General features: G+C 31.3%; 3 protein-coding genes across 3 annotated transcripts; 2 read left to right on the plus strand and 1 right to left on the minus strand.

Annotated features, from left to right (window-relative positions):
- On the plus strand, nucleotides 1-963 carry OCT59_000876 (uncharacterized protein; the record flags this gene model as incomplete). Its single annotated transcript, XM_066139177.1, has 3 exons — nucleotides 1-75; nucleotides 232-691; nucleotides 770-963. The coding sequence occupies 3 exons, from the start codon at nucleotides 1-3 to the stop codon at nucleotides 961-963; spliced, it is 729 nt and encodes a 242-aa protein (XP_065988605.1).
- A 965-nt stretch (nucleotides 964-1,928) lies between these two features.
- On the plus strand, nucleotides 1,929-2,156 carry OCT59_000877 (uncharacterized protein; the record flags this gene model as incomplete). Its single annotated transcript, XM_066139179.1, has 1 exon — nucleotides 1,929-2,156. The coding sequence occupies one exon, from the start codon at nucleotides 1,929-1,931 to the stop codon at nucleotides 2,154-2,156; it is 228 nt and encodes a 75-aa protein (XP_065988606.1).
- Nucleotides 2,157-11,383: 9,227 nt separating this feature from the next.
- Nucleotides 11,384-11,587, minus strand: OCT59_000878 (uncharacterized protein; the record flags this gene model as incomplete). Its single annotated transcript, XM_066139180.1, has 1 exon — nucleotides 11,384-11,587. One exon carries the CDS (start codon nucleotides 11,585-11,587, stop codon nucleotides 11,384-11,386), a length of 204 nt encoding a protein of 67 aa, XP_065988607.1.
- Nucleotides 11,588-13,923: the final 2,336 nt, after the last annotated feature.

A 13,923-nucleotide genomic window follows, 5' to 3' on the forward strand; every position in this document is an offset into this window, starting at 1 on the left:
ATGAAACGATCTGAAAAAAAAAGTGTTGAAAAAAGTCGTCAAGAGTCTCACAAACAAACTTCTTCACAGGAATTTGTAAGTTCTGATTCTCCCAAACAAACGTCGATATCGAAACAACAATCCGCAGCTTCCAGTTCCAGTTCTGCCAAAACTCAAAAATAAGCGTCGAAACAAGAATCTGCAGCTTCCGGTTCCGGTTCTGCCAAAACTCAAAAATAAGCGTCAAAACAGGATTCTGCAGCTTCCGGTTCCAGTTCTAACAAAACTCAAAAACAAGCGTCGAAACAGGATTCCGCAGCTTCCAGTTCCAGTTCTACCAAAACTCAAAAACAAGCATCGAAACAGGATTCCGCAGCTTCCGATTCTGGTTCTATCAAAACTCAAAAACAAACGTTGATACCAGAAGCTTCGGAAGATAATGGGCCATTTCGCTTAGTGGAACCATCCAGCTTGTATTCGCAACAAAGCAGGATGGTACCACCAACTCGTAATATAACCATACATGGGGAATTAACGCCCATTACACGCACAGCCGAACCATATAGGAGCAATGTACATAGGGAATTAACGCCCATTACACACACTACTGAACCGTATAGGAGCAATGTACGCACCGCCGAACCATATAGGAGAGAATCAACGCCAATTATATGTGAACCTTATAGTAGTAATTGGACTAGAGATGTAAATGGTGAGCTACAATTGACTTTGTATTCATTTTAGAGTTCTGGTCGACTTTAACGTTTTTTAGAAACGTATGATCTTTGAGAAGAAAATGCCTACTTACGGGGAAGAATCGATGAATTAAATCGGCAACTCGATAATGCAAATGGCGAGTTGTGTGACCTACGGCTAGACGTTGGCCAATTACAATCGTATAACAATATACTTAGTCAGGAAAATGACAGCTTGCGTTACCGACATTCATCTGACCTTCAAGATATCGAATTTGAAGAGGATTAGCGACCAACAAAGCGTAGGAAAGGAAAAAATACAGTGCGCGATTCTTGGAGATGAAATGGAAGTAGATGAAGAAGAAGCTAGGGTTCGTTCAAAAATCCTCTTTCGATGTATGCTTTTAACGCTCGCTAAACCGATATTTTGTTCAATTTAGGCTGAGATGAAGACGATTCTAAAAACTTTTCTAATTGAACTAGAATTAATATACGATGAAAAGTTTAGCAGTGAGTCGAATGATGAAATTCTTCGACAGATTATACCTTGATTAATTGAAGCGATGAAGCCTAGGTATACTCCACGATACAGGCAAGTTAAGTCTTGGCTTGCCGTTTTACATAAACATCGCAGAGTGCGTTTGTTATATAAACAACGTGGCACTTTAGACAAAGATAATTGTCGTCTACATCGAAACAATCGGTTAAATGAGGTAAATAATTTCTTTATTATTTCAAAAAAAAAAAATCTCATCATTCGTCAAAACTTTAAATATAGAAAAAAGCATGGCGAGTTAAAGGCGCAAAATCGCTTTTCGACAAAAATGACGAAAAACTGGAGAATTATGATCAAAAAGAACTTTTGAATGTTTTAAGCGACAACCGATATTACTCTCCAGAGTATTTTGAATCGGATGAGGAGCAACTAGACAGTAAAAAACATATCAATGTTTATAATCCGTCTTGGAAATCTGAAGAGGTTCAATAACTTATTTGTCGTATTTTTATTTTTTATTTTTTATTTGTTTTATTTTTTTCGTAATAGGATTGATTTTTTTTCTAATAATAGTTAATAGATTTATTACGAAATATCTTGGACCAACATGCTTTCTCTCTTCAATCTGCACAACTGATACGAACGCGAAATTATGATGATGAGATATATAATATCATTTCTCGTCATTCACGAGGTGCTCCAAATTGGACCTACGTGAAGCAAAATATGCCAGCCGATACTGACTTTTTGAGCCGGAAATGCTGATTCAAACGATAGATAATCTTATAATGGTGGAAGATGCGGAAGTGTTAGCGGAAATAGACGAAATAGAGGTAATAGAAGATTCGGAACTAACGGGAATGAAAGAATTGGAACCAATGAAAGAATCGGAACCAATGGAAGTAAATGAATCGGAACCAATTGGAGTGGAAGAATTGCTGGAAACGGAAGATGAAACAGACAAATGGTATAAATTTGTACTTTAATTTTTGTTTTGAGTTTTTGTTATACTAACTTTTTTTCGAATTTTAGATTGATTCGTCAGTTTTTTTTTGGATTTTTTTTTTTGAAAATTATGGGTTTTTTTGTGGAATTGTGGATTGGATTTTTTTATTATTTTCGTATTATTTTCGTAGGAAATTTTTATTATTTTAGTATTATTTTCGTATTATTTTCGTAGGAAATTTTTATTATTTTTGTATTATTTTTGTATTATTGTTGTAGGAAATTTTTATTATTTTAGTATTATTTTTGTATTATTGTTGTAGGAAATTTTTATCATTTTAGTATTATTTTCGTATTATTTTCGTAAGAAATTTTTACTATTTTTGTAGGAAATTTTTGCGATTTAATTAAAATAATTGGTAAATCAATCGAAATAAAATCGCTATTTTAAAACTTAAATTTGCTAAATTTTGTCAAAATTATTATGGTCGATTTTATTTATTTTTGCAAATCGGCAATTTAAATCAATATCGATTTTTAGACGAATAGTCAATTGTTTATGACGAATTTCATTTGCATAGCAGGTTCGAATTTTATTGATATGTACAGCTGATTTTTTTAACTAATTCCGAAACTTTGCCAATTTCTAATTGCGAGTGGCAGGCGTTACAGTGCAAATCGCCTATAAAATTAGTTGCCGATTTTTTTGGTACTGATCGGCTAAGGTCAGACCAAATTTCGTCCAACATTTGGCAACTTAAAATTTTGCCGAAATGGACTATTCTGACCAGTGATGATAAAGTGATTATCTTGTAAATAAAAGTTATTTTAAAATAAAATAAGCTTTTTATTTTAAAAATAAGCTTTTTATTGTAAAATAAGCTTAAATCATATTGCAATTTTTAAAAGTATATTATTGCTGTTTTCTAATTACTGTGATCTAGCATTTTTTAATAAAAAAAAAATTTTTTGAGAAAACATGTGAAAATAAAAATTTTATTGCATTTTTAAATAAAGGAGATATGATTATAAGTTAAAAATTATAATTTTAAGAAAAAATTTTCAATCTTTAAATAAGTTTGCTTATAAATAACTTTTTTAAAAACGATTTATTACACAAAATTTAAAAAGTTACTTATAAGTAAACTTATTTAAAAATTGAAAATTTTTTCTTAAAATTATAATTTTTAGCTTATAATCATACCTTCTTTATTTGAAAATGCAATAAAATTTTTATTTTCACATGTTTTCTCAAAATTTTTTTTTTTTATTAAATAATGCTAGATCACAGTAATTAGAAAACAGCAATAATTAGAAAATTCGCAAATTTATTATATAAAATTGCCAAATTTGCAAAAAAAAATATTAAATCATAAAAAATTATTGAAATAATCATAGAAGCCAGGATTACATTAATTATACATACAAATTATACAAATTTTGTGTTATTCCAAATTTTATAAAAATCGGCCTTTTTACAAATTTGGATTTTGCCAAACTTATTAAACTTATTCAAACACTAAACAAATGAGCAGAAAAAAGTTAGTCTCTAGTATACTTGACGATCTTGATGACGAAGAATCACCTTCAAATCAGCCATCTTCTACTCGTAGAAATAGATCAATTTCTAGTATAATAAACGAAGAAATAATATCTTCTGCTAGATTAACAAGTAATAAAAGAAAACTAGTAGTTTGTAATTGTCCTGATTGTGATGGCGACTTGGTGGATTCTCGCACAAAAGAAATTCACGATTTCAGACTTCAAGAATACCAAGATTCACAAGGTACAATTTCGTCTCAAGTTCGTCAACTTGAAATAGGTGAAACATCAACACCCGCTTCAGCTGGACGAATGATTGATGAATCTATTAGACTAGAATCTGAAGAATCAGATAACAGTAATCAAGATGATGTTGATGATGAATATCAAAATATTGAATTTAACTTCTTACCTCGACAACATGCAAGAAAGTATACAAATCGTCCAGAAATTTCAGAAGATCCAGAAGATTTATCATCATCCGAATATACTACAGAGGAAGATATCTACAGTGATACATTGTCTATAGGTGGTGAATCAGATAATGATCCAATTTCTGGAATTTCTGAAATTTTTGAAGATTATTCACCGCCTAGTTATGAACCATTTCAAAACCCACCATATTCAGAATCGAATTATGATCGATTTTTATGGATGTTACTTTGGATAATGAACTTTCGAACAAGATTTAATATTGCAGAGACAGCTACTGAGACTCTAATAAAATTTATGAAATTGGCCCTGTGCGAGTTCAGTAGTGATGATTTTAATGATTTCCCAGATTCGCTTTACTTAACAAGAAAGAAGCTTGGATTAAACGACCAATTTCATAGTTTTGTATCTTGTCCGAAATGTTACAAATTGTATAAAAAAGAGGAAGTGGTAGATTTCAAATAAGAGGACAATCCTGCTATAATGAAATGTTAACACATAGAATTTCCCAATTCTTCAGTTCATAGATCACGTCTTTGCAATATGGCATTGTCTAAAAAAATTAGCGTATCGACAAATCGAACAATAATACAACCTAATTTAATGTATCCGTTTGCTAGAATCAATCAACAACTTGCCACTATGTTTTGTTGGCCTGGGTTTGAAAATTCTTTCCGACATTGAGCTAATCGGTCGAATTTTGATAATATTTTGACCGATATATATGATGGGCAAGTGTGAAAGAATTTTAAAGAATCGGACAATGAAGATTCGCCAAATTTTTTTAGAAGCGAAGTGGCCGATTCTTATCTTGACTTGATGCTGAATCTTAATTGGTTTCAGCCATATGATAGTACCATTTATAGTATCGGTGTCATATACGCCGCTATATGCAATTTGCCACGCGATATCTGATTTAGACGTGAAAATTTATTGACTCTCGGCATTTTACCTGGGCCAAAGGAGGTCAGCCTATATAAAGTGAACCACTATTTAGCACCAATAGTTAACAAATTGGAAATACTCTGGGCTGAGTTAACACTAAATCGTACTTATGAATGCGAAAATGGAAAGAGAGTTCGTGGTGCTTTAATCTTAGTATCATGTGACATTCCCGCCACAAGAAAAATTTGCGGTCATGTTTCTGCCTTAGTTTCATGTCACAGGTGTAAGAAAAAAGCTAATTATGAAAATGGGCAGCATAATTTTGCCAGAAAGGATGATGTAAACTATTCTGCTCGAGATTCGAATGAGCACCGGCAAAACGCATTAGGTTGGCGAAGATGCAACTCAGATGCTACTAGAAAGCACTTCGTCAAAGAAACTGGCGTTAGATGGTCCAAATTGTTGTGTCTATCATATTTTGACCCTATTAGATTTATTACAGTCGATCCAATGCATTGCTTATTTCTGGGTATTACGAAGTGGATAGTAAAACGAATTTGAATCGATGGGGGTATTTTGACACCAAATTCTTTGAACAAAATTCAGAAAAAGATGGATGAGTTTCAGATACTATCCGATTTGGGTCGAATTCCAGGAAAAATTCATAGTGGAGAGGGATTCACCAATTTTACGGCCGATCAGTGGCGAATATTCTTTACAATTTATTCAACTGTATCACTTTGGGAACACCTTTCAGACGTAGATAGAAGAATCCTGAATCATTTTGTCAGGGTTTGTTCGATTTTGGTAAATCGGATTCTAGAATCTAATTTGGTGGATGAAGCCCATAGAAGTCTTATCGAAATAGTCAAGCTCATTGAGAATCACCACGGCAGAGATAAGATCACACCGAATCTTCATCTTTCTCTGCATTTGCGTGATTGCTCATCTGATTATGGACCATTATATGCGTTCTGGTGTTTCTCTTTCGAACGTATGAACGGTATTTTAGGTAAATATCCGTTAACGATTTTTTAACGATTTTAACGATTTCAATATTAGCTTATAATTTATTGATTTCGCACTTTTAGGTTCGTTACCAAACAGCAACAGGAAAATTGAGTCTGAACTTATGCGTCGATTAATGTTTGATAAACAAATCGAAAATATCATAAGTTCAGGTATCGAAGTAAAAGGTCTTGAATTGCTAAACAGTCAGCGTACTATCAGGTCCCATTCAGTTACTGATGAATTTTCGTCAGATGAGATGCATCGATTTTGGCTGAATTCACAAAATATTAAAGATTCACAGATTTCTGGCAAAGAAGGCTTCCCAGGTGAATTTCTTAAGCCGGTATCTCATAATATACTACTTTCAAGTGAAATGTTAAATTTAATGGTCGAATATTACAATGTGACTTACGAATCATTTGGATTTCGGAGGCCTCTTGTAGAAGGTTTAGATAACGATATAATAATTAGGGTCAAAATTAACCAATTCGGAAGGTGTCGGATTGGTTCAGAAGTCTTTGGATCGTCATTATCGTTAAGACATGTAAAAAGTTCGTACGTCTTAGCGAAATTTATTACGGATGATGAAGATGTCGACACCTACCCAGGTCAAATTCAGTATTATTTTACTCACGTAGTAGACTTTCCGGATAATTCCGTCGAACATTTTCTAGCATACGTTCGTTGGTATAAACACGCAAATTCAACCAATATTCGATACTATTTCAGCAGTGATGAAATTTGTAATGTTGAGTTGTGGAATACCGAATTTTATCCAATAAGTCGTGATTGTATAATACCTGTGCATCATATTTTAGGTAGATTTGTACCAGTAAGTTACCAAATCTCAAACCGGCAAAATGCAAGAGAGTATTTAGCCGTAAATCCAATTAGTAGAAAATACCAATTATAAACTTATAAGTTTTAGACATAAATTTATAATAAATTGAGTAATTGACTATAAATTTGGTGTTGATTTTTCCGAATTTCTGAATTTTAATGACAAATCATGTTTTTCAAAAGTTAATTTTGATGACTTTTTTTGTATCAATCAGCCGTCAATCAAATATAATGATTTTTTGCCAAATTTTTATCGAATTTTTATTGAATTTTTATTGAATTATCAATTTTCCATAAATCGGAAGTACATATTTGAATATTGGGTAAATTTTAGGTTGATTTGTCATTTTGTCTGATTTTTTTTTTGATTTCAACCAGCATCAATCAGCCGTCAATCAAATATAATGATTTTTTGCCGAATTTTTATCGAATTTTTATTGAATTTTTATTGAATTGTCAATTTTCCATAAATTGGAAGTACATATTTGAATATTGGGCAAATTTTAGGTTGATTTGTCATTTTGTCTGATTTTTTTTTTGATTTCAACCAGCATCAATCAGCCGTCAATCAAATATAATGATTTTTTTCTGGATTTTTATTGAATTTTTATTGAATTTTTATTGAATTGTCAATTTTCCATAAATTGGAAGTACATATTTGAATATTTGGCAAATTTTAGGTTGATTTGCCATTTGTCTGATTTTTTTTTGATTTCAACCAGCATCAATCAGCCGTCAATCAAATATAATGATTTTTTTCTGGATTTTCATTAAATTGTCCGATTGGCATCAATCAGATGTGCTGATTTGTAATGTCAGTCGATTTTGGTCTGATTTTTAGCTGATTTTCCATATGTCCGATTTTTTTGATTTCGACCAGTGGTTACTAATAACCATTTTTTTCTTTATTTTTTTTAGATTCGGGTGGACTTCCAAAGAACGAAAACCCAAAGGTAAAGATCTTTACTTTATAATTTTTTTTTTAAATTTTATTAATGAACGGTTACTAATAACTGTTCTTTTCTTTTTTTATAGGTTCGGGTGGACTTCCGAAGAACGGAAAAAGGAGAACCTTTAAGATTCGTAAGTAATATATTTACGAATCTTTTGTTTTAATGTTATGAAACAGTTACTAACCGTTCCTTTGATTTTTTTTTTATAGATTCGGGTGGATTTCTGTCTTTCCAAGGAACGGAAAAAACTAAAGATTCAGTATGAATCTTTATTTTTTTATTTTTGTTTATTATTACGAACGGTTTCTAACCGTTCTTTTTCTTTTTTTTTAGGTCAGTGTCTTCCAAAGAATGGAAAAAACCAAGATTCGTAAGTACAAATCTTAGTTTTATTTTTATTTTTTTTTTATAATATTAACAAATGGTTACTAATAACCGTTCTTATTTTATTTTTTTAGTTCAGTGGGCTTCCGAAGAACAACGGAAAACCAAGATTCGTAAGTAAGTACGAATCTTGGTTTTTTTTTTATTTTTTATTTTTATTTTTTATTACTACGAACGGTTTACTAATAACCGTTCTTTTCTTTTTGTAGGTTTCAGGATCTTTAGAAAAAGTGGAACCAAGATTCGTAAGTACGAGTACGAATCTTGGTTTATTTTTTATTTTTTTAATATTATTATGAACGGTTATTAATAACCGCTCTTTTTTTTCTTTTTATAGGTTTGGTGTCTTGAGTGGATTCTGATATACAGAAAAAACCAAAGATTCGTAAGTAGAATCTTGGGTTTTTTGCTTTTTTTTGATATTATGGAACGGTTTAGTTACTAACCGTTCTTTTCTTTTTTTTATAGTTTTGGTGGGTTTCCAAAAGATCAAGATTCGTAAGTATATACGAATACATGAATAATGTGATTGTGGAATTGTAGATTAGCAATACTTATTTGTAATATGCATTTATAAATAAAGTTGTGATTTTATTGCGAATATTAAATAAAATGAGTTGTGGCTGAATATTAGTAAATAAATTTAGTACAAATTTGCAATATAAATTAAGTAACATTCGGAAAACTATTCACCAAAATTTGCTATCTAAAATTGTTCCGAATGTTAACTGAATTTTAGCCGAAATTTCAAGCCGAACTTTAGGCGAGTGGCAGCGAATTGCAGCCAAAAAATCTGCTAAAGTTCGACCAGCATTAGACCATAAATCAGCCTAAAATCGGCTGGCTGAATTTTGGCCGATTTGGACTATTTTGACCAGTACATCATCTTCACTAAAGTTACCATCTCCGAATAATCCTTCAAGGTAAGAATCTAAACGTCTTATTGTGGCAAATATTCCAATTCTTACCTTTATTGATTCCAATCGATTTCATTCATCCCGAAGAATATTTTGGATTGTTTGACTGTGTGCTGTGAGAAATGAAGCATAGTCATGCTCTTCAGGTGCAATATCGGCCATAAAGTTTGAGTCTGTTAACTTCTTTCCTATGCGTACCTGATCACAACGTTTAAAGACTACCTCATAATGTGGGTCTGGGTCAATTTGCATCATACAGGTTATCTCTTCATTAGTTACTACCGCTTGTGCTTCACGGATTTGGCGAATCTCATCCTTATATTCCTGCAATTTTGCATTTGAGCGGGGATATGGGATGGACTTGACAGGTACCTGCTTGAGTTCAGCTAGAACTGATCAGATGACTTGTCTGTGTTGGGCACTTCTTGCTTGATGTGTTGACATCTTGTAAACTTTTTAGGTTCCTCTTTTATTCAATTACATTTTTTCTGAAAATAAAATTAATTCTCCGCCTATTCTATGAGGGTAAAAAAGATGAAGACGGGTTAATATCGCCTTCTAAAATTTATTTAGATATAATCTATTCATCGTCATTTGAGTCATCGTCATTTGAGTCACCGAACACATCCTTATCAGGAGTATCCCCATCCTTAAATAACTCGAAATTGCGCATCATTCAGATGTATTTTCCCTTATTAGTTTCTTCTGATATAAAATTACAATGGAGAATAGCTTGTTCTATAACTACCATTTCTACGAACCTGGTATACTTTTCTTGACTAATTTTAGTTAATTTATCAGTAAGTTTATCGAGATTTATACCACCATCTGCACAATCTCACCAGTAAGCCTTTTCAGCTTTCTTACATATATTTGCCACCTGTTCGTATGCCTTCTCGGCTTGTGTGCGCTACTTCCAGAGTACTCGTTCAGCTTCAGCTCTCCAGATTGGGTTGACTTTTAGAAGATGCGGTCTGAAATTGCTACTTGGAATGCATTCCAGGATATGGCCTACAAGTTCGGGGATTACTGATACTGCGTGTGGGTTTTGGTGGCTTTTTAGGATCTCCCTATTGATAGCTATAAGATCAGAGACTGTGCAGCCGAAGATTGTTGCCAGCTTTTCAGCGATATATACCATGTTATGTACTGTTTATCTGTATAGTTACTTGGTACCTACCTTTTAATCAATTACATTTTTTCTCGGTATAAGGGTAATTGCTTGCCTTGCTATTCTGCTCTATTGACTCCATGGCTGGTTTCCTGGATGGGTTAATATTTCCTTACCTTTTTTGGCTCTGTTGGCTTTGAAATCCTATTTCTTGTTCGGTTGGGGGTAAGTAGGTGAAAATATAAATAGGTGATTTAGATTATGAAATAAGTAGGATATAAATGAATTAGATTATGAGATAAGTATGATATAAATAGGTAAAAATATAAAAAAGGTGATTTAGGTTATAAAATATGTAGCATATAAGTAGGTAAAAATATTAATAAGCGATTTAGATTATGAGATAAGTAGGTGAGCCAGAATTGGGATTTTCATACTACTTTAAGAAGCTAATACATATTATTATAGAGTAGTATTCTGCACGAATCAAATTTCTCCTCTGAAATTCAATTCGATTCAGATTCGATTCAAACTCGATTTGACCTCCAAAAATTATTATCTCAGGATCTAGTGATCCAATTTCAATGATCTTTTTTTAATTGATAGGTCTCATTTCTCTGATCAAAATAGAAAAAAATTATCAAAATTGGACTGCTAGATCAAAAGTTATTCGTAAAATACGTTTTATTATTTGGAAGCAATCAGGGTCACACTGTATCACAAATCGATTCCTAGTATAGTTACACTGATCATAAGACATTTTGAGCAAATGTTCTAGATATTAATCAGGTAATTTGTATTACCATTTGTTAATCACAGTAACAAAAAATTTCTGTACTTGTCAAAAACCTAAAATTGCTTTCAATTACTGCGACTAATGAGATAAGTCATCTGTTTGATATAATAATGAAATCGTTGTTAAAAAAAGCCACTATAATTCTATTTCAGAGTTTAGAGAACGTACTAGGGGCTTTGACTATTATGTGAATATTTTCTTCAGTCGTTAAAGCTTTAAGTTTTCTTAAAGTAATCAAATATGGCGAATCAATGATAATATGAGTATATTCATTAGAAGGCTGTTCTTCCCAATAATCACTAATTATCCCCCTAATAAGCTTAATGTCTTCTTTTTCATCATTTTTTAGAACGAGTTTTGAGAATTTCTCTTCGTTATCATTGGAAATATGAACTTTCTAAAGTTTCAAGTCATCATCATTAATATCAGTAAAAGAGTTGCCTTTTTTTTCTTTGAGATGTCGCATAATTTCATCTTGAAGTTTGATACTGATATCACTGGTAAGAACTTTTATCTCAATTTTTTCCGAGTTTGCCTCAATGTCTCTAAAAAGGTGACAAGTAAGGGTAATTTCCTTCATTATCCTATAAATGTTACCCATGGTCAATAAAACAACGTATTTATATTTAGTTTCTATTATCGGAGTAACTTCTAATTTTTATTTTCCCCACTACCAACCTATTATGTTAATATTCTGTCAATAATTGTGCCTCATGAGATGGAAAAACTGACATCCTTTTAGGATTATCAATTATCCGGTTAACAAAGATCTAAGTAATCTACTAACGTAATTGAGAAACTATATAAAATTTACTTACTTTGCTTTCCAATACTTCATTTCCAAAAAATTCTATCAGAGATATTAAACGTTATAACTGTAATACTGTTCGTCATTAGGCATTATACAGAAGTAGTGTTAATGTGTTTAGAAATATCTTGACACAATATTTTCTCCATAATATAAATAGACGAGTATGAATAGTAAATGACTCCTTTGCCAAGTTAAGTAGAGCAGAAACAAAATTACCTGTTCATTGCTTTGCCTACAAACTTTGGGCCAATATTTATCCGATTAACTATTTCAACATAATTCTGGTTTGTTCTTCTACCAATTATATTGCAATACACTAGGAGTCTTTTTCATTGCAGCTTTAAATTCAGGAATTACATTACCATCGAAAACATATAGAGCGATTCTATTTTCCAAAGTCTTTTATTGTCGTTGGTACAGACGTCAGAAATTTGTACTCTCTTCTTTAACAAGATGGGTACATTATTTCAGTCAGAGACTGCTCGAAGAGCACATCTTTGAAATTTACCTGAAGGGTGCTAAAAGCGTAGGTAAGAGAAATAGTAAATGAAACGAAATATCTTCAGAAAGACAACTGTCACACGCAACAAACCTAATAAGTAATAACTTCAAATTCTAAAAAGATATTCATTAATCATATGATAACCATTTAGTCAAATGCTGAAATAAATATGCCAACAAAAATACTGTGCATTTTTTGTGTAATCATCATCGCATCTAAAATTATAAAATGAAGACTGTATTCAATTTTTCTGAAAACTGGAATTAGACATATTAAGAAACACAGGTCGAAAGGGCACCATTGTCCAAAATTCAAAAAATGCAAATTCCATATTTTCCTGGAAAATGGTGGGAAATTGTGGAAAATGCTGCATTACGCTGAGCAATTTTTGAAATAGTATTGTTACAACATTGTCCGATTTAGCAAATTTTATGAAAATTTGGGAAAATGCTACATTATATCTCAAATGTAACATTGCGTAACATTTTGTAACATTGTTATAACATTGTCATTGAAATCAAATTTTGCTTTTTTTTTGTCAAATGTTCCAATTTTCTTGCAAATGGTGCATTTTTATGAAAATTCCACATTTTACTTCAAATGTAATAACATTTCATAAAATTGTTATAACATTGTCAATTAAAATCAAATTTTGCTTTTTTTTTTGTCAAATGTTCTAATTTTCTTGCAAATGGTACATTTTTATGAAAAATGCTGCATTTTATCTCCAATGTGATGTCATTGTAACAACATTTCATAAAATTGTTATAACATTGTCAATTAAAATCAAATTTTGTCAAATATTCCAATTTTCTGGCAAATGGTGCATTTTTTATGAAAATTCTATATTTTTTTGTCAAATGTTGCATATTTTCAGTAAATTTTACGTTTTTTTGGTCAAATATTTCATTTTCGTCAGAATGTTAAAATATTACAATTTTTTTTTTGGAAAATGCTCAATAATATAGCATTACACTGGAAAATGTAGCATTTCACCAAATTACACTAAAAAGCATCACAATTATCACATTTTTTGGAAAATTCCACATTACATTAAATTATACTAAAAAATGTAGCATTATACTAAATTATGCGGCATTGCACTAAAAAATACCACAATTACACTAGACAATGTAGCATTACACTAAAAGTACCACAATTATTATATTTTTTAGAAAATTTTGTGTTATACTGGAAAATGTAACATTATGCTAGAAAATGCGGAATTGCACTAAAAAATGCGGAATTGCGCTAAAAAACACAAAAAAATACTACAATTACACTGGATAATGTAGCATTACACGTAATTACATTAAAATTGTTAATTTTTATTTTTATTTATTTGTAAATTACGGACATTATTAAATTTATAATATTCTAAATGCATTATTTAACATTAAATACATTGTTAATACAAACAATGTATCAACACGATGTGTTGTGATGTTTAATTTAGTACTAAACCTTACTACTGAAGACCCTCTTTTTGTCACTATAAACAGGTGGAGGGAGCAGCAATGGCTCTCCCCCTATAGGTACTTTATGGCCTCTACCTGTTTACAGAGGAGGGGCTTTTCGTAAAGTTGTTAGATAGATATATATATGTGTATATATATAAGTATAT

This window comes from Rhizophagus irregularis, chromosome 1, assembly GCF_026210795.1.
Source record: "Rhizophagus irregularis chromosome 1, complete sequence".
NCBI lineage: Eukaryota > Fungi > Glomeromycota > Glomeromycetes > Glomerales > Glomeraceae > Rhizophagus > Rhizophagus irregularis.